The sequence below is a fragment of the Cyclopterus lumpus genome, chromosome 19, assembly GCF_009769545.1.
Source record: "Cyclopterus lumpus isolate fCycLum1 chromosome 19, fCycLum1.pri, whole genome shotgun sequence".
NCBI classification, from domain to species: domain Eukaryota; kingdom Metazoa; phylum Chordata; class Actinopteri; order Perciformes; family Cyclopteridae; genus Cyclopterus; species Cyclopterus lumpus.
In genome coordinates, this window is record NC_046984.1 from 3,614,382 (window position 1) to 3,635,202 (window position 20,821).

The window sequence follows — 20,821 nt, forward strand, 5'->3', positions numbered from 1 at the left end:
CATATTTGAGAAGAAATGCACAATGTAGTGTGTCATGAAGCAGCATACGTTATGCATGTGTGAGCTGCTTGTTTGTCTACCTGCTCGTCTGCTGAGGACCTCCACCACTGAAGGGGGGAAGTAGCCCACCCGGTCTGTCCCCCGCTGGGTGTCATGGATGTGACCTTTCCAGCGGCCGTCTGAGTGCTGCTCCAGGACCTGACACCAACCAACAAATCATGAGCACGTTTCAGTGTCGCTGGGAGCAGCATTAGCCTCGCGGCGATTCACAATCACATTAGACAAGAGCATGGAACATAAACAGTCTCAAACAAATTAGTACACCACGTGAAGACTGAGAGCGTTGGTTAAAGTGGGGGAAGAATTTGGAACTTGGAGGGGTTTGCTTTCATAACATTTTCCCTTGTCACACCAACGCTAAGTATGCACGTCACGTGTTTGACTCCTCCAGGCATGTTTTTAAGTCCATAATGAGAGAGCCAATTAGCTGGAAGTACACAGTATATTCATTGTGAGTGGAGGACAAAAACAAACACCTCTGCCTTCCGACAGGATTCCACCACACAACAACATACGAGTCCGTACAAGAGTCGGGGATGTCTCAATGAGTCGTAAATAAGATATCAAAATACACAGCAGTAAGCACGTAAACACAAAAATGTGCGTGAGCATGAATTAGTGCAAACAGCGAGTGTGTGTGCGTGTGTGTATGTGTGTGGAGGGGGAGGGAATGCGATAACAAGTTGTTAATGAGAGAGCGACGGCAGCAGGTTTGTGCCTGTTCCTCTGCTGTGGTCTCCTTGCTCAGGGTACACTAAATTACTCCGCAACATCCCACACAAATCCTAACAACAAGCCTCCCCTCACAAAAGTCTTTACCGTATAATTCCCCACACTACAATTCCCCCGCCAGTGAACAGGCAGAGTGAAGGCAGCTGCCTTCTGGGTTGAAAATGACTTGCGGCTGAATGGATTAAGGATGAAGTAGTTCCAGTCTGGGGAAATGTAACACGGTTCACCTGTACGTGACCCGTGTTACAGTAATTACTGCATGGTCACGGACATGAACAAAACACACAACAAGCCTTCCCTTGGGAGAGGCGCAGCAAAGTAAATATGCACAATGTTAAATGAGATTCCGTGAATGTAACTATTAAAAAGGAGAAGACGTGTGTCTGGAGTGTTTATTTTACGTCTTTCAATCGTCCGTGAGCGTCTCTTTTTACACCAACACCCAAAGGGCTACCTGGAGTATGAGGTCATAGTTGCGACGTTCTAACAATGCATACCTAATTTCTCACACAAAGATTGGGATTTATAAATGTGTGGTGTGGGTTTACAAACATCATGCATACTTCAGACCAGTGTGACACATTACTCGTTATACCACGTCACCTGACTTCCTTCGAGGCAGGCCTGCACGTCCAGGCTCAGGATTATGTAGGTTATATAAGAATTACAGTTTATAATTAAGTACTTTTTGTTTTTTATTTCCAATACATATCTTGAATATCAATTGAAAAATCAAAAAAACAATAGTATGTTAGCCAATTTCCACCCTGTATTAACAGCAATCTGTAAAATGCTTAATTTATATCTTAAGTCTCCTTCAATTTGTACACTCCATTCAAAAGCATTACCCCCTCTGTCATCTTTAAATCGCAATATAAATGAACAAATGACTTTGCAAACGAAGCTAACAAAGGGTATAAAGAAAAAAGTTGTTATTGAAGCTGTTGATTAAACTGGAAGACATAAAGCAAGAGAATGGCAGCAAGAGAGGCGCAACAACTCAAGCAAAAACAGGGGTGATGCTAACTTACTGAAGCAGGCAGACATTAAAGAGAAAGGGTTATTTTGTCAAGAAACACACAAATACCATAATAAGATCTCCAGCCCGGAGGTTAAGAGCGGTGGGGTCGTGGAGGTTCCAGTAGTCCTTCAACGCTCTGACCTGGAGAGAGCTTGACGCTTCTGCACGGAGACAGAAAGATACAGACACTATCATTTATTTCTATTCTGACCCCTCTCTTTGCCACTGAGCAAGCCCCTCCTCCTCACTGTTTCCACTGCCTCTGTATCCATCAAAGAAAATCCCCACTTCATAAAAGCATCAATAAAGTCCCAAATAAAACTTGTTTTTAAGAGTCACTAACCTCTAAGCAACTGTTTGATCTCCCTGCTGGCTGTGGAGGTGGTGAACTGGTTGACGATATCCAAAGCCGTCTGGTTGTACGTGTTGCGCATGTTCACATTGATGCCCGCCTAGAAACACATACACAAACACACACTGGGTTTACTGTGGGTGAGGTTCAGTTTAATAACAAAACCCTCCCTACTTTATTAAAGCGTAACAATTGTGTTACTTTGCAATTGTCTTTGTATCTACACCGTCAATATAAAAACATCAGCTGAACTACAACATTTTACGTCTTGGCTTACATCCAGCAGCAGCCGCACTACTTCCGTTTTGCCATACAGGGAAGCCTCGTGCAGAGACGTCCCGGCTTTGGTGGCTCTGTTGATGTCAATACCGGCTTTGAGCAGCAACCTGGGTAATTAAAGCAGAAGCACTCATGTAAGGCCGCAAGCAACCGCTCAGAAAACAGATTCCTCTATTCAACTGTTACAGACATCTGCAACATCTCATTAAGCCATAGACCCCCCCCCCATCTGCCCACACGCTAAGAAATGTAGCTAATTGCTGGTGGCGCTGTATCCATAGAGCGGTTGCAAGAGGAGGAGGTCCTCGGCTCGCTGTGTGAACGTCGAGTCAGGTTCTTCTGATGAAAACACTGAAGCTGCTGCATGGTGTTCTCTGAATGTCAACCCACTACCAACACAGTCTGACAAGTTAGTAAAAAAAGGAAACATTAGATAACTTTAATGAGAAAAAGGTCTTTTACATTTCAAGCCTCCAAACAAATATGTTGCAATATTGCAAAATTATTCTCTGGGATTGTTCTCCTCGTGATGACTACTCTCATGTTATGTTTATTTCTTGTAAAATAGTCGGTCCTGATCACATCCCTTACAGTATTTCACACATCATGGTTGACAGACTGTGTGCAGCAGTTTGCTACTATTGCTACTACCATTACAAAAAGTATTAAACAAAGTATTACAACTACAATTGTATTGTACAATTATAATTGAACTAATAGTCTTGACTTTTTTCTTAGGAGAAAAAAATATCCATAATGTTATCAAATTAAAATAAAGGGAAGAAAAAACGTTCTCCCATTTACACTTAAAAGCTGACACATCTTCCCATCTGTTTGCTATGACAGCGTATTAAAATACATCTCTCGTAATATTATAACTTCATTCTCAAAATATTTTGTTTTCATTTTTTTAAATTGTTTTCTGAAAAACGTGAATACAGAAAGAATTTAAAGAATAAAGAGGCATGTTTATGAATAATAGTCACAATATTATAGGAAGTATGCGGTCTTATTCTTGACAGGTAAAAGCTGACACATATATCTAAACTTGTAACAGGTTTATTCACAAAATAGTATGACTTTATTCTGAAATTCCAACCTCCTTCACAAGAATGTCTTTTTCTTGACAGTGGTCCTGACACTTGGTTAAGATGAGACTAAATGATTCATGAGTCTACTACAGAATGATGTCTAAACTAGCAAAAATTAAACTGTTGTAAAATTATGCAGAGAGCCGACACAAACACACCCTGATGACAGAATTTACACCACGCGAACCCCAGCGGACCTACGCGTACTTGCAGTGGTAATTTATTGTACTATATTTTACATAAACTGTGAATTAATGTATAAATTAAGTATAGAATATGCCATGGCAAAGGTTCTCAACATGGGGTCTCCTTCAGTTTTGAGGACCAAATTCCAGATTTTGTAATTTTCTTTATCACAATTAAAACAGCTTACCACATACATCATGTATCTATGATACTGAATTAACAACAAAGTCTTCACATCGTCCAGGGGACAACATTGTATATCTCTTGTTTGTTTGTGTGCACATTTTTACAGCTCCAGTTCGAACCAGACCCAGAAAACTTCTCTAGCTGTACAAAAAGTAGGTACGATAAGACGTCTGCTGTGGAAGAGACAGAGACTCTTTGAAGAGACATAAATCCCTCAGTGGGAGATCACAGGCAAATTCTGCTGAGTACACTCTGAATAAACTTGTGTGCTAATGCAGTGATATTTTTTTCACATGTTTGTGTTGAAAGCCCGTCTTCATGCCTACTATTCATTTTCCAAGTTCAGGAAAAGGAGAGAGGAGGATGGAGAGAGTGTTGCAAACGATATCTGATAATGGTAGCAGCATGCGCCCGAGAGGCAGGGTGGAGTTTCTATGCTAAGCACATACATATTTACACAGATATGCTGTCATAAACACACACACACACACACACACACACACACACACACACACACATGCACGCTCTTGGGTAACTGAAGTTACTGGGATTAAATATCACTGCAGTATAGAGTTTGTTCTTTTTGAACGACGAGATGGTTACTGGTTGTATTTCATGAAGCTACCTGAGGGGAAATGTTGAGCACCTGCAGCTGTAAATTAAGGTCTGACACACATACGGTAATCTGTGAAGTGGAGTGATGATGGCAATAACAGGGGTGATATCAGTGGTAGTAATTGTACAAGTCGTAACGCAGCCTGTACAGCAGCAGCAATCGTAGAAGTATTGGCACTGACTGCCCTAGTTATGGCAATCTTATAGTATTAGTACAACTAGTTGTTGTCGTAGAACTAGTGTTTGTTATTGTGTTGTTATTTTAGATGCAACAGTGGATATGGTGGCACCAACAGTAATACAGCACAAACTGCTTTTGCTACCACTATTACGGTTGTTGCCAGAGAGGTTGCCAAAAACCAAGATGGCAACAGCAAAACAAAACAATGGGTAATGTCACAGTGACTCAACGACTTCTTAAATACAGTCCAGCCCTAGTAAAGAGGATAGTGGTTACAGTAAAAACTAAAATGTAACTCCAGTTATAGTTGTAGCAGCAGCAGCAGCAGTTGGCATAAACAGCAGTAACAGTAGCAGTAGCTGTGGGAGAAGGAGACAGAAGCTGCAGGGAAGATGAGCGGGCCGAAATGGACCATGTGACCGCTGTGTTTCAAACACTGCTTCTTGCTGTGATCTTACTTGATTATGTCTTTGTGTCCATTCCTGGCTGCCAGGTGGAGAGGAGTGGTGGATGGAGAGTCCATGTTCTCGTGCCCGCTGTCCCCTTCTAACAGCGCGGCCACCATGTTACTGCTCAGCAGCAACTGAGCCACCTAAGGAGAAATCAAAGACACCACAATGGAGAGCAAGTGTGAGTTGTGAGAAAAGAGTAGTGGCAGAATCGGGGCAAGAATTACAGCATTAGAAGTACTTAAATATAATTGCAATGCCGTGAGGTTTGGAGGTAAAAATATAAGGATTGAAATATATATATGGTGACTTACAGTATATATAGGGACAAGCTAGTACAGAGAGTCTTATCCAGTACTCAGCAGCTGTCTAAATATACCATAGCCTCCACTCACCCACAAACTCACTCACTCACAAAGTCTGTGTGTCACAAAACAGCCTAAAGCCTTCTATTCTTTCACAGCTAAACTGCAGACTCAGACCTGACGAGAGAACATTTAACAGGCATAGGAAATGTGTGTGTGCCTAATTCTGAATTACAGGGCCAGCTATACATCTCCTAGCCAGGCTCATCCACCAATGTGACAGAGAAACTGTAAAACACACTGCAATGTGCAATCATTTTAGCATTACAGTGTGTGTGCATCCAAAAAGAGCCACTGAAGCCTATTTCCCTTTCGCTCATACAAGCTTAATTTAGCTCTGGGTCACTTCATCTAAGCCATGGCTCATGTTTGACATCGACCATCTGCATCCAAAAAGGGCCAAAGAGGGTGTTTTCATATGCTAATAATTGGATTAGAAGGACTGCATGAAAAAGGCCAATCACTACATGGAGTCCCTTAGTCTCTCAATGAAAAGATTGACAAAGGAAATCCCCAAATGGCATAATGAGATCCTCCAACAGCACCATAGCACTGATCCTTAAGCAGGCCATTTCACTTTATTACAGACAAACGCATTGGTACCGGTGTATATGCTAGCCAATAAGTGTCAAGAAAGAGACACTTTGCTAAGCCCCGCCTCCGACTACTAAACCATGAAGTTGTCAGAGCTACAGGGGAGCCCACACTGTCACTAACTGAACTCACTGAAGAAACATTAGCACATAATTGGAGATACAGAAAATAGTAATCTTGTGTTAATTCTCACGTAACGATATCGGCCTCCAGTATAAGTCAGGCTGCCGTGACCTTAGAGCCATTTGACTCACCTGAAGCGAGGGTCATATTCTGTACAGATTGTAAAGCCTAAAGGAACTTTCTCACTACGGTTTTTTTTGTGAAAACATCTTTGTTTTTGTGCATATACACGCCTCTGGCTTCTGAAGGCTCGTACTAATATTCTTGTATTGACGACACTAATATTGGCAGTGAGGAACATACACCTTGAGGGCTACAATTAAACAGATGATGCTAATTAAATAACGCGGAAGGTGGCTGATACTAGGCCTCATGCGGCAATGTTCTTTTAAATTTCTCTTATATTTTCTCTAATCATATCTTCTGTGAAGAGAAAAAATAAGATCCAACTCTGCTCTCGCCCATGTGTGCTGAATGATGAATCCCACTTCGATCATAAATTGGAGGCATGTTTATCATAGCATAGGATATGTATATATATATTTAAATATTAATCATATATCATTTAGTTTGTTTTTGGGGACTACAATATTTTCATACCTTCAGTCTCCCAAACTCGCAGGCCAGATCTAGAGGCGTCTTCTTCCCCTTGTTCATCAGGCAGGGATTAGACTGGTGCTGCAGCAGCATCTCAGACTGAGAGAGAAAGGGAGAAAGGATAACGTAAGTGATACCACCTTATGTATTATGCACATGCACTCACATTGTCAGTCATCCCAACACATTCTGTGTTGACGTTTTGCCTTTGAACAGAAGAGAGGAACATATGATAGCTCCGCCGCGGTCTCCGCTTAGGATTGTCTTAGTATTGTGTTTGATGGTGTACCAAAGAGGTCAGGCCTCCATATGGGTTATATGACAGCTTGAGGTGTTTGTATCTATCCACTAAGAGATTCCAGGAGGCACAGGGATGAGGCTGGAGGAAAGGAATGTGTGCGTTCAATACCTGTGTGGTGGCATTACCGGTATTACTGGTATTGTTGGCGGACAATGCAGGCTGAGATACAAAAGGGAGTCGATTTCAGGGGACTGGTAATGCCTTGCAGCTCATGTGCAGGTGTGTGAACTCACCACCTCGTAGTGTCCATACTGAGCAGAGAGATGTAATGGCATCTGTCCATCATTGGAGGTGGAGTTGACTGAAGCTCCGGCTCTCAGCAACAATAGGACCGAGTCTGCTTTACCCTGCCACGCTGCGTAGTGGAGGGGGCGCATGCCTAGAGACGGAAACGTGGGTGAGGGATAGAGCCCGTGAGATGGAAAGGTAAAGGCAGTGAGATGGGTATTAAAGAAGCTCCACGGAGAATTTCAAAATCAGTCAAGATATCCTTGAATCCGTAAACATAATGTCCTCAGGGGTTTTTAAACAGAAAGCTCGCAAGCAGGAAGTGTCTAACAAAGGAAATCGATGGCCAAAGTGCAAATTTGCATGCAAATAGATTTGTAAGTTTTGCCCATTGGCCATTCATTTCCAAAATGATCCAGGAAAAGTGGGGGAAACCTCCTTTCTGCACTTTGCCTTTTTTTGTATAGGGTATCCTTAACAAATAACATCTTGCAAGAAAACAACACTTTTTTTTTTAGTATTCCCAAAACAGTGAATTTTTTAGATAAGAGGTTTTGATCTTAGGCCATCAAAATGATCAATTTGCATCATGGGAATCAAGGGCTCGTTGGGAGCCATATTCGGGACTTGAAGGCTGTATCCTGGCCTCTACAGCATTGTTATTTTACCATTCTCTTGCAAGTCATCCAACTTTATGGAAATGTAATACTGAAACACTGGAGAGCCCCCATTAAAAAGTACGGTTATCCTTAGTGTCAGTAAATCCCATGCAAAGACCAAAACTGACTTTTATTTTCTGGCTTCACACCCCTGACCCTCCGACACAAAGCCCCAAGCCCATCAGTCCCTATTGGAGATGTAAATATTTAACTGCGAAACAAGCTGTAACCACACTGTTGACATGTTATCACCTCAAATGTGTTAGCAAACAGTTTTATATTCATGCATCTCGCAAACACAGAACAACATTAGCACTGATTCTAAATCAGTCCAATGTTCACTCTTTAAAGTTGTGCGCTCATAAAACTAAAACCAAGAGCTGAAAGACGCTAAAACACTCTGCAGTGAGTGAGGGGAGCTGGGTGACATCTTGACTCACATGAGTCAAGTATTGATTAGTGTAACACGTCACAAGTATGTATGTGGGATTGAGTCAATCATCCTACTTCTCACATGATTTATTACAAACCATAAACTAATGTTTACAAGCTCTAGTTTCAAGTCTTCTTCAAAACAAAATGATGTTCATTATGTAAATGTTGGTCCATTTAGAGTCAATTAGATCATGAAGCAGAGTATGCTTTAGGGCGGGGCTACAATCTGATTGAAAGGTTGCTACCACTGTGTCTCCATTAGGATTTCACTCCACAGTCCAAATATGGTCACTTGCGTTCGCTGGTCGAAGTCGAAAATGCCGTACTCATGGCTTAAAGAAACGTAGTCCTCGGACCTATGGGGGACATCACAACGACGAGGTCGACTTCTTTTATATCGTCTATGGTGAGCTCACTTTGTTGATTCATCGCACGCGTGGCTTCTCTTTTCCCCGCCAAAGGTTAATGTTTGGTTTAATAAAAAAGTTCGAAATTTCTTCTGCCGTTTGCGGCAGGGGTCTTCCTTTCAAGGTAGGCGGCCTTATGCCCATCGGTAGTCCAGGGAACTCCTTCTCCTTTGTTTATGTTCCAAAATATGTAACATGACTGCAGACTCAGACCTGACGAGAGAACATTTAACAGGCATCGGAAATGTGTGAGTGTGCCTAATTCTGAATTACAGGGCCAGCTATACATCTCCTAGCTGGTGTAGGAGATGACATTCAACTACTAGTTGAATGTCATCCTCTCGTTTAATCAAACTTCAGTTCCTCGTTCTTTACAACAGCCAACATTAAATATTTAGAAATGATTACCGTTAGATTTAGATGCATAATGATGGGTTGAAAGTAGCTTTACAATAGAATAGCTAATGATGAAGCTTGTTAGCTTGACATTTTTAAAAGCCCTGTATGTGTGTAAGTAGTTATGCTAATGAGCATAGGCCATGTCTTTGTCTCGGTCATTACAGGGGGACGAGCAATGATACACCGGGATGCACCACGGTCCTTTTTACCTGCCTTGATGTTCACTAACGCTTTAGAAAAGCAGCCATTTTATAACATTCACGTCCCAGATCACTGCGTCCTGTCCGCCGTTCCTTGTCTAGTTCTTCTGTCTGTACAACAGTCCACAATGTGCTACGGGCCTCAAATGGTGTGATGCTCCCTGACGCGTGTTCCCCTGAGCATGCGCGCGCAACCCTGGATTCCCAAACTGACATACTGGAAGGCACGGGTAAAATTCAACCTTCAAAACAGTCCGCAATAAATCTATAGCTGACCTCAGCGGCGTCACACACGGTTACGAGCACTACGCCCCTCCGGTCTCGGCAGCCGAGCTGCCACTCCAGCACCGATTCTACTACATTTGTTCCGCTTGGAGTCTGAAGATATTTGCTGTAGCGCGGCCGTCGCTGCGCGGCAGACTAACTTCAAAGTGAATCATATTTATTCATATGGGTCAAACTTATTTTCAGCTGAGAGTGTCAAAAAGCTGTTGAGGAAGTTTCAGGCTCGATTTAACCCCAATTGACTTTCCAAAACGTGGACATTTTCTCTTCTTTTTTTCCCCATAAGTTGTAGGGTTCAGCTGGTAACGCTGCTCTGCTATCGCGTTACCGTTGATGTCCTTGATATCTACTGTAGCCTGGGTCTCGAGCAGCAGAGACAGCAGCTCCGTGGTGCCCGTCAGAGCGGCGTGGTGCAGCGCCGAGAAGCTACGGGTGAGAGAGAAGAAAGAGAGAGAGAGGGTGGTTAAGGGAGAGCAAGAGGGAGAAGAGACACAGAGATGAGAGGGCTTATAAATCATACTGATGACTTTACAGCAGGCGAGCCCCTTTTCAAAACTCCAGACTGAGATAATGTGTGTGTATGCTCTCTTCAAAACTTCAGACGATGTGTGTGTGTGTGTGTGTGTGTGTGTGTATATAATAGCCCATTACGAACTGCAGCCTCAGATAAGAATGTATGTGTGCTTTTATGAGTGCATATCCCCATTCATCCATCAACACTTCAGACTGAGAAGGCAAGTGTGTCTGTGTGCTTGTACACCTTTTCTTTTGAGGACCAGTTGAGTTTGAGACCTTTAACGTGAGGACATTCCTGGAAATTGAGGACTTTTTTGTCTGGTTCAGACCTGGCTAAAGGATCAAGTTGGAATTAGGTTTAGGTTAGGGTAAGGGTTTTCCATTTAGTTGTGATGGCTAAGGTTAGGGGAAAGGAAATGCATTAAGTCAATGAGTGTCCTCACCAAGATAGAAGTAAAGGGATGTGGGTGTGTGGGAATGTGCCGAGTCTGTGTATGCAGCATACTTCGAAACAACTATCGGCCAAGATAAGATCCGTGTTCACATATACTTGCGTATTCCCACATCAAAACTTGGCGATGAGTTCTGCTTTTGCTTTGGGCGACAGGCCCAGTGAGCGTTCCAGAGGAGGCAACAACACGCAAGCAGAGCCGAGCTGCAGCACACTCCACGTCGACTACAGTGCAGACCGTAACCAAGTAGTAATGCTGTGTAAGTGAACCTATAAAAGTAAACCTACGCTGGAAGTACATTTTGAAAAGAGACTGTATGAATGTAATAAGCAGAAACTATATGTTTTCTTGTGAACATGGAAGTTTCTGTTTAAAAAAAAAAAAACACAATGCATGGAAAGAGCGTAAACTGACTCTAAAACAGTACCTACCCAGAGCGCCAGAGTTTAAAGCATCGCGCCACTGACCAAGCTGCAATGGAGTTGGTGGTTAGAATGTGTTGGTTTTTAATTAGTTACCGCACTTTGTGACAGTGAGGTTTGACAAGCTAGACATTATGACATTTAGACGCCGGCCTGTGCCGATATGAAATCTGAGGGATCTCCAGACCGTGAATGGGCTTATCTTATCAGTTGCATTGTTTAGTCATTCGTGCCCCTCAGCCACGCACACACACGCACACACACACGTTTGTTTACCCACCCATGTACTCTTCTACTAGACCATACCACGTCCATATCCGGAGTCACTTACAGCCCCCCTTTCTACATAGACACACACACACACACAGTCTCAATCTCTCTCTGGGGTGGTGTTGACTCAGTGACAAGCGCCTGTTTGCTAACCTTCCCCTTCCCTTTTCATCCCCTCTGCACTGATCTCATATATCACAGGTAACCCCTTTCTCTGTGTCACGAACACACACACACTCCCTCATGTATTGGACATGTTTAATTTCAACACCCCCATTGTGTATCACCTCCCACGCACTGTACTGACCCTGCATGTAGATACACGTCGCAGGCCTCGGCCGACCCACACATTGCTTGTAGGCCGACACATAAACACGCATAGTGGCTTTGCAGAGGGGGATTCTTTGCATGTCTGACGGGCTCCTTTGCTCGAGCTAAAAACAAATATTATAAAATTCAACTGGATGGATGAGCAAATAGACAAAAAGCGTTTGGCCACGCAACATTTCAAACCACATTATTTTGTGTGGTTACAGGTTATGTAAAACATTTGAAAAAGCTACTGCGGTTACTGGGAGCTGGATTCTCTTCTAATCATCGTGCTGTGACATCATCTGAAATAAGGGACATGCTGAATCCTTTTTCGAAGCAGAGGAACGTCTGCACTTAGTCAGTTGTTCTGTGAATTAAAGCTTGGCTATTTAAACATGGTGGGTCTGTGCAAGATGTCCCTCGTCGCCGAGGGGGCGATTCTCTCTGACCAATCAGGGGTCTGCAGTGTTTTAACTTGGAACCTCGACCCAGGTGGTTCTAGTAAAAGAACCAGAGGCCAGGTATTATCCACAACTTGTTCTGATGGAAACGTGAAATTGACCGTTCTCATGTGTGATAAATTGAACAAAAATTGAAAAAACTAAACTTTGTGTAACTCAATGCAACCTATGTTAACGTTAACTGGGAGATTTGTTATTTAGCCAAGCGGGACTGTTAACAGCAAATGTTAAATAATAACTTTATTTATATAGAACCTTTAAAAAGTGCTTTGACAGACAATGACCACAAAGCGTATTGCTTGTGCATGTGCATCTGTCAGAAAGCATAGATATGAGGAATCAAAAGGCCCGGTGGTGTAAGGATGCTAACTTGTTACCTGGACATCTAGTTATGCCTTTTAGCATCATACAATGTTTGTACGGTAAAAAAACAAAACTAATCTGATTATGTTATTTTGATTTTAACTGAATATTCAGAACTTAAAGTACTTTCTGAACTCAAACCGGTTTCACAGATGAGTCGTCATATATTAAAAGGGCGCATTCTTGCTTCAAACTAAATTCCCTGTAATTTTGGACGTGTTTGAAAAAGAGATAATAACTACGAAGGGCACTATATGTCGGAACATGTGTGGGACGATGTTATGATTCACGCGGTGGTGGAGCCTCAAGACAAAACAGGAGGCTCAGGTTGGGCTTTTTTTCAATATGCATGTCAATCAAGACACAGTGACTCCTCCATTGCATTCTTTAGACTCACCTTATCTCACGGGCTGACACACACACACACACACACACACACACACTCACACTCACACTCACGCGCACACACGCACATACGCACACACTCACACATCTCACCCGTCTGAGTCCTGGTAGTTGATGTTGAGTCTCTTGGCGGAGCCCAGCAACTCTGGATCGAGACAGAGACAGAGGGAGGGAATGGAAAAAGAGCATTAGTATTCTGTGACATATTTGTCTTTTCACCAGAGCTCTCCAGAAATCCCTCCATCCCTGCCGGACCCTGAGCGTGTTTTCATAGTGGTTTTTTTTTTCTTCCTGCACTTCTCCCTGTCGTCGCTCCCTTCCTTCAAACAACCTGACAGCCCCGACAGGATGGGAAGCTTTCCTCAACTCCTGCTGCCTCACCCTTCCTCTCTCTCTCTCTCTCTCAGCGTGTGACATCCTCGCAGCAGCCAAATGATTAAAAACAAAGTGCTTCTGCCTCGCGGAAACGTGGCATGCCACCTCATCTACACTGCTTATCTTATCGGCTCTTTGGAATCGACAGCGACAAACATTAAACACAATCACGGCATGATCAAAAAATCTTTTTTTCCCTTTTCCTGGCAGCAGCACCCGGTCGCAAAAATAGCATAATTCAGTGAGCAAGAATGGACAAGTTGTTTTTTTCCCCTTTCTTTTTTTCCCCCACTTGAATGGACAGACTGCTACTTGCTCCGTGTCTTACTCATTCATACTTCACTCCAAGAGGGAATATTCTCCAGTCGTCACTGTCATTAGTCCTGCTTCCACCTGTGTTAACCAAAAAATGTGATTGAGATTGAAACTCAATGTTTTCTATTAATTCAAAAATGCTTTCAGATGGTTCACAATGTCTCAAATGGAATATCAATTTCTTAAACTAAGGTAATCCTTCCTTTTCATCACCTTGCACCAATCAAATCTGGCCATCATCCTAAAGCTCAGGCTCAACCTTTAAAGTCTCATTCTAAAAAGATATCCAACTAATGTTGTCATACATCTATTCTCCAGCCTCTAATGAGGACAGGAACCTCTTCTCACACAGCTAAAGATCCCCGGACATCCTACAGCAGAGAGATCTACTGTAAAGGCCCGAGTGTCCACCAAGACCCACAGGAACCAGGAACCAGGTTGCAAAGGCCTCGGAATACTGAGCCATTCATTGCACTCAATCTCCCTCACTGTTTTCTCCCACTTGGGTGTGGAAAATCACATAAGCGTGCATGTGTGTGTGTGTGTGTGTGTGTGTGTGTGTGTGTGTGTGTGTGTGTCAAAGAGAAAGAAAAGCAGAGTTTACCAGAGGTGAAGGTTTCAGACTAATTTCTACTGGTAGAAAACCACCAGTAGAAATTAGTGCTGAAACAGCGGATCAATAAATCAATCAGTTGATTGGCAGAACATTAATCGTCTCCCTTTTGAACGGATGGATTTGTTGTTTAAGACATTTGTGATGTCACTTAGAAATGTCAAACATTCTCCGGCAGCATTGAAGCTGAAGCTCTGACGGTGAAACAGAACATTTGATGCTATGGAGAACTCTAATGGCCTTATCTCACTATATTCTGACATTCTATAGACTAAACCAATAAGTGATTGCAAAAAAGAAATAAAAACATAACTTATAAAACCACACACAGTCTAAAACAATTTTTAAAAAAGTGTTAGTGACATTCTTATGTAAAGAAACATACATTAAAATACACCGTTCAGTATCGAGGTCAAATACGATCGAGGTCATGTCCATATTCTGTTTGGCTTCATTCTTCACACAACTACTTCTATCTTTTTGAGTACAAATGAGAGCAAGGCATTTGCTGACTTTCGAAAAGGAATCATGTACAGTCATATTGCGCATGTATCACATTATGTAATATATGGATGCAGAGCAAAGGAATACAATTAGAGCAAATATAATTGATAGCAACAATTACAGTACCTGAAGCATTTTAAAGGTTTAACATTATCCTAATTATGAAATCTGACTGCTCATGTTTTTTTATAGTTGTGTTGCTGCTACCCATATCTCGGGTACTAGTCCCTTATTCATAATTCGTCGGTTTGATTGCCAAAACTATGAAAATGATTTGAGGTAAATCGCACTGATCCTTTATGTAGAAATGTATGAACAAAACTTGGGGAAAAGAAAAATGGATTACATCATCAATATACAGACTTTTGACAATATTCCGACTCTTTTCTACAGATCATTTTGCAGGACTTTTCAGTAATGATTAGCTGGTCTGACAGACGGGCAATACTTCCACGGACGTACCATGAAATCGCCTCTTGCATGCTTACAAATTGTGACAAATTGAACCAAACATGCACCGCCAATTTAACTGTATTCAAACATTTAAAACAAGTTGGAGAGAAAGTCATCCGACCTGCACATGTGACATGCGTTTTCACCAAACGATAAAATCAATGTGCACAAACGGGGTGCGCTTCGTGTTGTGATGGACTCATTTCCACGGCAGCCCGTGGAAGTTCACACGCGGGCCCATTGTTGCTGCTGAAGGTAAAAACAAGTGCCTGAAGGCACAAAAAGGCACATTGATAACGAGGCGGATAGAAGGGTTGGGCGTCGGGCCGCGTGCCAAAACGGGGTCTAAACTGTCCCAGCGCTATGGAAAGAACAGGGCCTTTCAGGAGTTCTAGTTACAACACGAGCCGGCATTCCTCACATAGCACACCCACCACGCTACCCTACTCAACCATGTATCTGCAGAGCTGTCAGCTCCCTTTTCTCCCGTCTGCTTTCCATCCCCCTCCCTCCTTCCTCCTTTCCTTCCTCCTTCCCCATAAAAATCAGTAGGGTGCTCCTTCTGACAACAGGATCAATTAAAGTACCAGCGTGATGACTATTCATGCATGGGTGTGTGTGTGTGTGTGTGTGTGTGTGTGTGTGTGTCCCTCACACTGAGTTGGTGCAAACAGATGTGTAGTCAATCTCAAGCGTTGTGTTTTCTTGCAGAGGCAGGGAAATTACAGACTCGGCTCCCTGCTGAAAGCCGCTGTCCGTGGAAGAGTTGCCAGCAAGGAAGCCCTCTGTTGTTTCCTAGGGCCTAAACTAAACAAAGCGAGGGAAACTGTTCCCATCTTGTAACGGAATCATAGAGTCAAAAATGTTGCCACCCTCCCTCTCGGAACAGCTAAAGCATCCTGGACAGAAAATACAAATTATGGGAATTTGCTAGGTCCTGATGGTTGCACGTTGTACGTGAATGGGTGGAAGACATGTCGGTGTCAAGCACTTCAAGGCGCTATTCAATGTCTTTTGCCATTCAGGTGAGACGACGGAAATATTGTTGGGGTTTTTTGGGGAGTCTCGTGTGTAAAAAAACACTCGCTGCACGATCAGACGAGTGTGCGAATAGCGGCGAACCTCTTGAGAATAAAAGAACACGGAGGAGGAGGAGGAAAATGTAAATAAAAAATAAAAGACAAAAAAAAGCTGGCCCGCCTTTGTTCGTCTCCTTCATTACATTACATTTTCGCTGATGCTTTTATTCAAAGCGACTTACAATTATGTTACATTCATACACCGCAGACACAGGGAGCAATTCAGAGTGTTCAATTAAGTGTCTTGCTCAAGGACACATCGACTAGGGCGGGGATTGAACCGCCAATCCCCTGATTGAAAGACGGACCTGCTAACCGCTGACCCACAGTCGCCCTCAGCCTTCAGCGTGACTGCAGCTGGCAGAGGCGTCTGTTGCTTTGGTTTTGCACGGCTGCAAAATATTACATAATTTCACATGTTGGCAGGAGATACATGTATGAAATTTCAAGGATTTCCATTCATTAATTCTTGGTTCAAACAACACAATATCAGCCCAATAATGGCCCGACAAAAGTGGGTCGTCGGGGGACAAAAATGAGCGGCGAACACAACAATGGCTCATTTTATCCCGCGTTTATCAGGAAGGACACAGCTGACGCGGGCGGCCATGTGGGATGCATCTGCAAACGACCCGGCAACGAAAAGGACTGGCACGTCAAAATGTGTTGCCTTTGTTTGTTATACAATAGATAGTTCCAGCAGGTTTTTACTTTCATTCGTGCAACCCCTGATAATATGTGTCGGGTGCTGAAAGGTAGAACAGAGAAGTTGATTGCGCTCCAGCCACCGCCGAGCGTTGGGTGAGTCGCTTGGATTGATCAGGTTTCAACACGCGGCCCGCCATTTTCTGTCAGACGAGTCGCGGCAGCGTTTTTGATCAAACGATTGCGTGACAAGATGGGCTATACGTCAAATACAAGTAAAATATTGCATTAACTTTTCAAACATTTGCCCTCTTATTTTAATATCTGAAAATGCCTTTTATAACAGCATATCTTAAAAAAAGGTTTTCGATGTTTTAGAAAAAGGCAGGAAAGCCTTTCCACAACAAAAAGAGTAAAAAAACAACAAAAACTAAAAAAACATTACAAATAACTTCTGGGTTTGGCTTTTTGGCATTGTGTTAAAGTTTTCCCCTCTATATCGGGAAAGTATTCCTTGGAGTTATACCACGGGGAATTCAACTCCACTTCCAACCACACCGGCTTCTCATTAACAAACGCAGAAAAGGCCACTGCAGGAGAAGGGGGGCGGCACACAAACAGTGCAGTCCACAGTGGCCCGGGGCGAGACCAATATACATCGTCTCTCTGGCAATACATGGTTTGTGGTCAGGTGAGGACCGCATCAAGGGAAACACTTATCAGAGGAACACATCCATTTAACTGCTCTGATTACTGGGAAGGTAAACACAGAGCCTCAAACCAAACCACCGAGGCAGAGCGGGGACTTGGCTTCACTCCAGCTGTCCCACAGAATGCCTAATGGGGCTCCAAATAACATGATAAGAAACATTTATGCATGCGACCCCACTTGTTGTTGGTTGTTTGATGCAACCAGGTCTATGACAATTTAATAGGATTTTTTAAAACGTAGGAAAAAGAAAAGAAATGTGGGATCATAATCCATGAAGGTGTCTGCAACCTTAAATTAACTGTAAAATCCCAGTTTACAGTGTCTACAGCGTGGCTTCGACAGTGGCAGGCGTCCTTGGCAGGTGGTGACCAAATCCCCATAGGAGTGTGCCGTTAAAAGAAAAAGAAAAACGAACGGGGTGTTAAGTCTCACAGAGTGGGAGCCATCCTGCAGCTCTCAGCGGTGAGGAGAGAGCCCAGAGAGAGATTGCCTCTGTCAGCTTGAGCTGCTGCTGCTGCTTTCCCGAAAAAAAGAAGAAAAGAAAAACTCCAGAACACTTCAACTTCAAAAATAACTCCAGCAAAGTGGTTAGACTTTCAGCAAAGAATGTGATACTATGGCTATCTGGTGATGTGGCGATTGTTTCAAAGGTTGCATGCAAGAATTGAGCAAATGACAAGAAAGATTGAACTTTTCAAACCCTATATGGGCCCCGAGCCTGATTGCCACGATAGCTTCCAATTGTATTTGTCGAGTTTAAAGCCTGAAAATATCAATGGAAGTCTGTAGACTATGATATGCAAGCAGTATGCAATATTGTATCTTTTTAAAAAGATATTTAGATACACATTTCGCCTCTAACAAATGGAGTGCCTCCCGCTATTTAAAATGTGCAGTCTGCCGTATTACAGTCGAAAAGAAAATGTAATTCATTGTGCAGCCCCGCTACCTGCATCCCTTTAAAAAAAAAAAAAAGAAAGGAAAAGATTTGGACCTCGGCAAAAATGCCACTGGTCCATCAACAATGCTTGGGGGAGACCTCCGATTGTCAGGCGTAATCATCCGTAATCCTGGTCCGTCAGACCGATACGTGATGAGTGTTGATGCTGATGAGGTGAACGGCGGCGGCAGAGACTCAGTATCATGTCTTTAAAGATTTGAGTGAGGGGCGGCCCCAGTATGGTTCCCCCCCGCCATGGCGACCAGAGGGGGAGACTATGAGTATGTGCTGCGCATGAACTGTGAATGGAAACAGCTTTTTAGCCTGCTTGTATTCATGTGTGTGTTCACGACTCTTTGTTCAAGTAAACGGACAGTCATTATAAAAACATATATAAATAGAAAAGAGGCAAAGGATATGTGTATGTACTGTTAATGCAGCTGGAGTTCACCGGCAGAGTTTCCCAACCCTACAGAGGAACGGAACAACAGTAAACAGTGCGAGGCGCACGCCCAGGGTCGCGCGCACACACACACACACACACAAGACACTAAACACACACACACATGGCAATTTGACACACTTTAGCTGAAACGATTCCTCATCAATGTTTGCACCATCGCGGGGCTGGTTTGTGAAGAGAAACAAACTGGGAACTGGGTCTTGAGGAAAAAAAAAGAAAACCTCCACATCAAAACAGCTCCGGGCCTTATTATCCAATAAATTTGCTCCATTGTTAAAAAATGTACGGAGTAATCTCCTGCGGTGCCTCTGGCAACTGGGTCAGACGCATTCAATATTCGCTGACAGTGAGCCCAGTGTGGGAATGAAACAGATCATCTGTAGCATTGTGTATGTTGCTGCATCTGTATACCTTTCCTCCTCGGCAATGGGAGATTAGAACACACCTGGAGGTTTCATATTACATAACGCGCCTCAACCCTGCACCTCGGGGGACAAAATACTTTACATACTATTAAAATCATCTGTTATTTGCTCTGCTTACAGTACCTAACTCGATGCAGAGCTCCCTGCTCGTTTCCGTGCTCTTGGCTGGACCAGTTCATTACTTTCAAACATTGGCCTTGGAGGAAAACTAATTTGTTGTTATCGATATTCATCATACATCTGAGGTTGAGCAATACGATGATACTGTCCAGCGAGGCATTATGACAATATTGGATTTCAGCATGATTTTGATCTTGAACGGCAAAAAGGTTCAATGGGATTGAGGCAAAACGGGATGCACCCAAAACCGCCTACTTCTACCCCCTGCTTGGCCCACTTATTGAGGAAGAGCAAATATCAAGGAAACATGACGAGATCGGGCGGGCAAAACACTCCGCTTTTGAAAACTAATACATTATTTTATAATAGAAACAGCTATTTAAAATTGATTTCAGTAATACAAAAAATGTAATAATCCTTAACCCATAACCCAAACTCCTAATTTCCATGGACTCAAATTCAGTTTTATTGATAGCCTTGCTGGCGTGGCATTTTGCCTTTGTGCCCTTTAAAAAAAACTCATGCCACCAAGCGCTGCGGGGCTATGCCACTAGAAGGATTAGCTTTGAGCTCTTAAAAGGTCTGAACGTCAAATACGTTAGTTAAATACTTCATCCACACAATGACTGTTTGCATACCAATTAAACACTCAGAGTAAATTTGAAATCTTGAAGAAAACTTAGTTTTTCTTACAAGCCTTCACAGCTAACCAAAAAAAAAAGAAAAAAAAAAAGAAATTGCAGGCGCTACTGTTCCACTCGAGTCCGAAGTAAATAGTAAATATATTAAAAGAATACAAAATAAAGTCACACTCAAGTTGGACGACACCACGGTGGACTAGATTGTGAAGACTTGACCTGGTTCTAGTAGAGTCCTGAGGATTTCCACCTGGCTCGTTTCCATTATCAAATAGTGAGAGTAGCAACGCCTTGAGGCCGTTACCGATTACGCTGCGGAGGTCAAAAAAAAGAGAAACGAACACTAAAATCTATTTCACAAAGGCTACTTTGCTCAGCGACCCCGTCCAGCTAGTTATTTAACTGTGGGGATTATTGGATTTAAGCCAAACACCAGCATGAGGTCAACCACTCCTTCATGGATGGAAAAGTCATTACATTTCTCATTCAGCCAAAGAGGTAATGATCAATACGCTGGACATGTGGACATTTGGGGTAATGAGACGCCAAAACATGCTGCGTCAATGTTTTCTGGGACGAGGGCTAAAGACACT

The 20,821-nt window shown here is 42.9% G+C and overlaps 1 protein-coding gene across 7 annotated transcripts in view; it reads right to left on the reverse strand.

Annotated features, from left to right (window-relative positions):
- The window catches only part of LOC117748863 (caskin-2-like), a 46,083-nt gene that overhangs the window by 14,991 nt on the left and 10,271 nt on the right, over window positions 1-20,821 (reverse strand). For 6 of the 7 annotated variants that reach the window (XM_034558975.1, XM_034558973.1, XM_034558972.1 and 3 more), the window contains 9 exons: window positions 13,040-13,091; window positions 10,074-10,171; window positions 7,366-7,511; window positions 6,835-6,930; window positions 5,162-5,295; window positions 2,443-2,551; window positions 2,157-2,265; window positions 1,880-1,974; window positions 81-198 (listed from right to left, as the gene is read on the reverse strand). In XM_034558975.1, the coding sequence (XP_034414866.1) occupies window positions 81-198; window positions 1,880-1,974; window positions 2,157-2,265; window positions 2,443-2,551; window positions 5,162-5,295; window positions 6,835-6,930; window positions 7,366-7,511; window positions 10,074-10,171; window positions 13,040-13,091 (957 nt within the window). Of the gene's footprint in view, window positions 1-80; window positions 199-1,879; window positions 1,975-2,156; window positions 2,266-2,442; window positions 2,552-5,161; window positions 5,296-6,834; window positions 6,931-7,365; window positions 7,512-10,073; window positions 10,172-11,144; window positions 11,185-13,039; window positions 13,092-20,821 lie in introns of all 7 variants that reach the window. The other variant, XM_034558977.1, reaches the window with a different exon arrangement.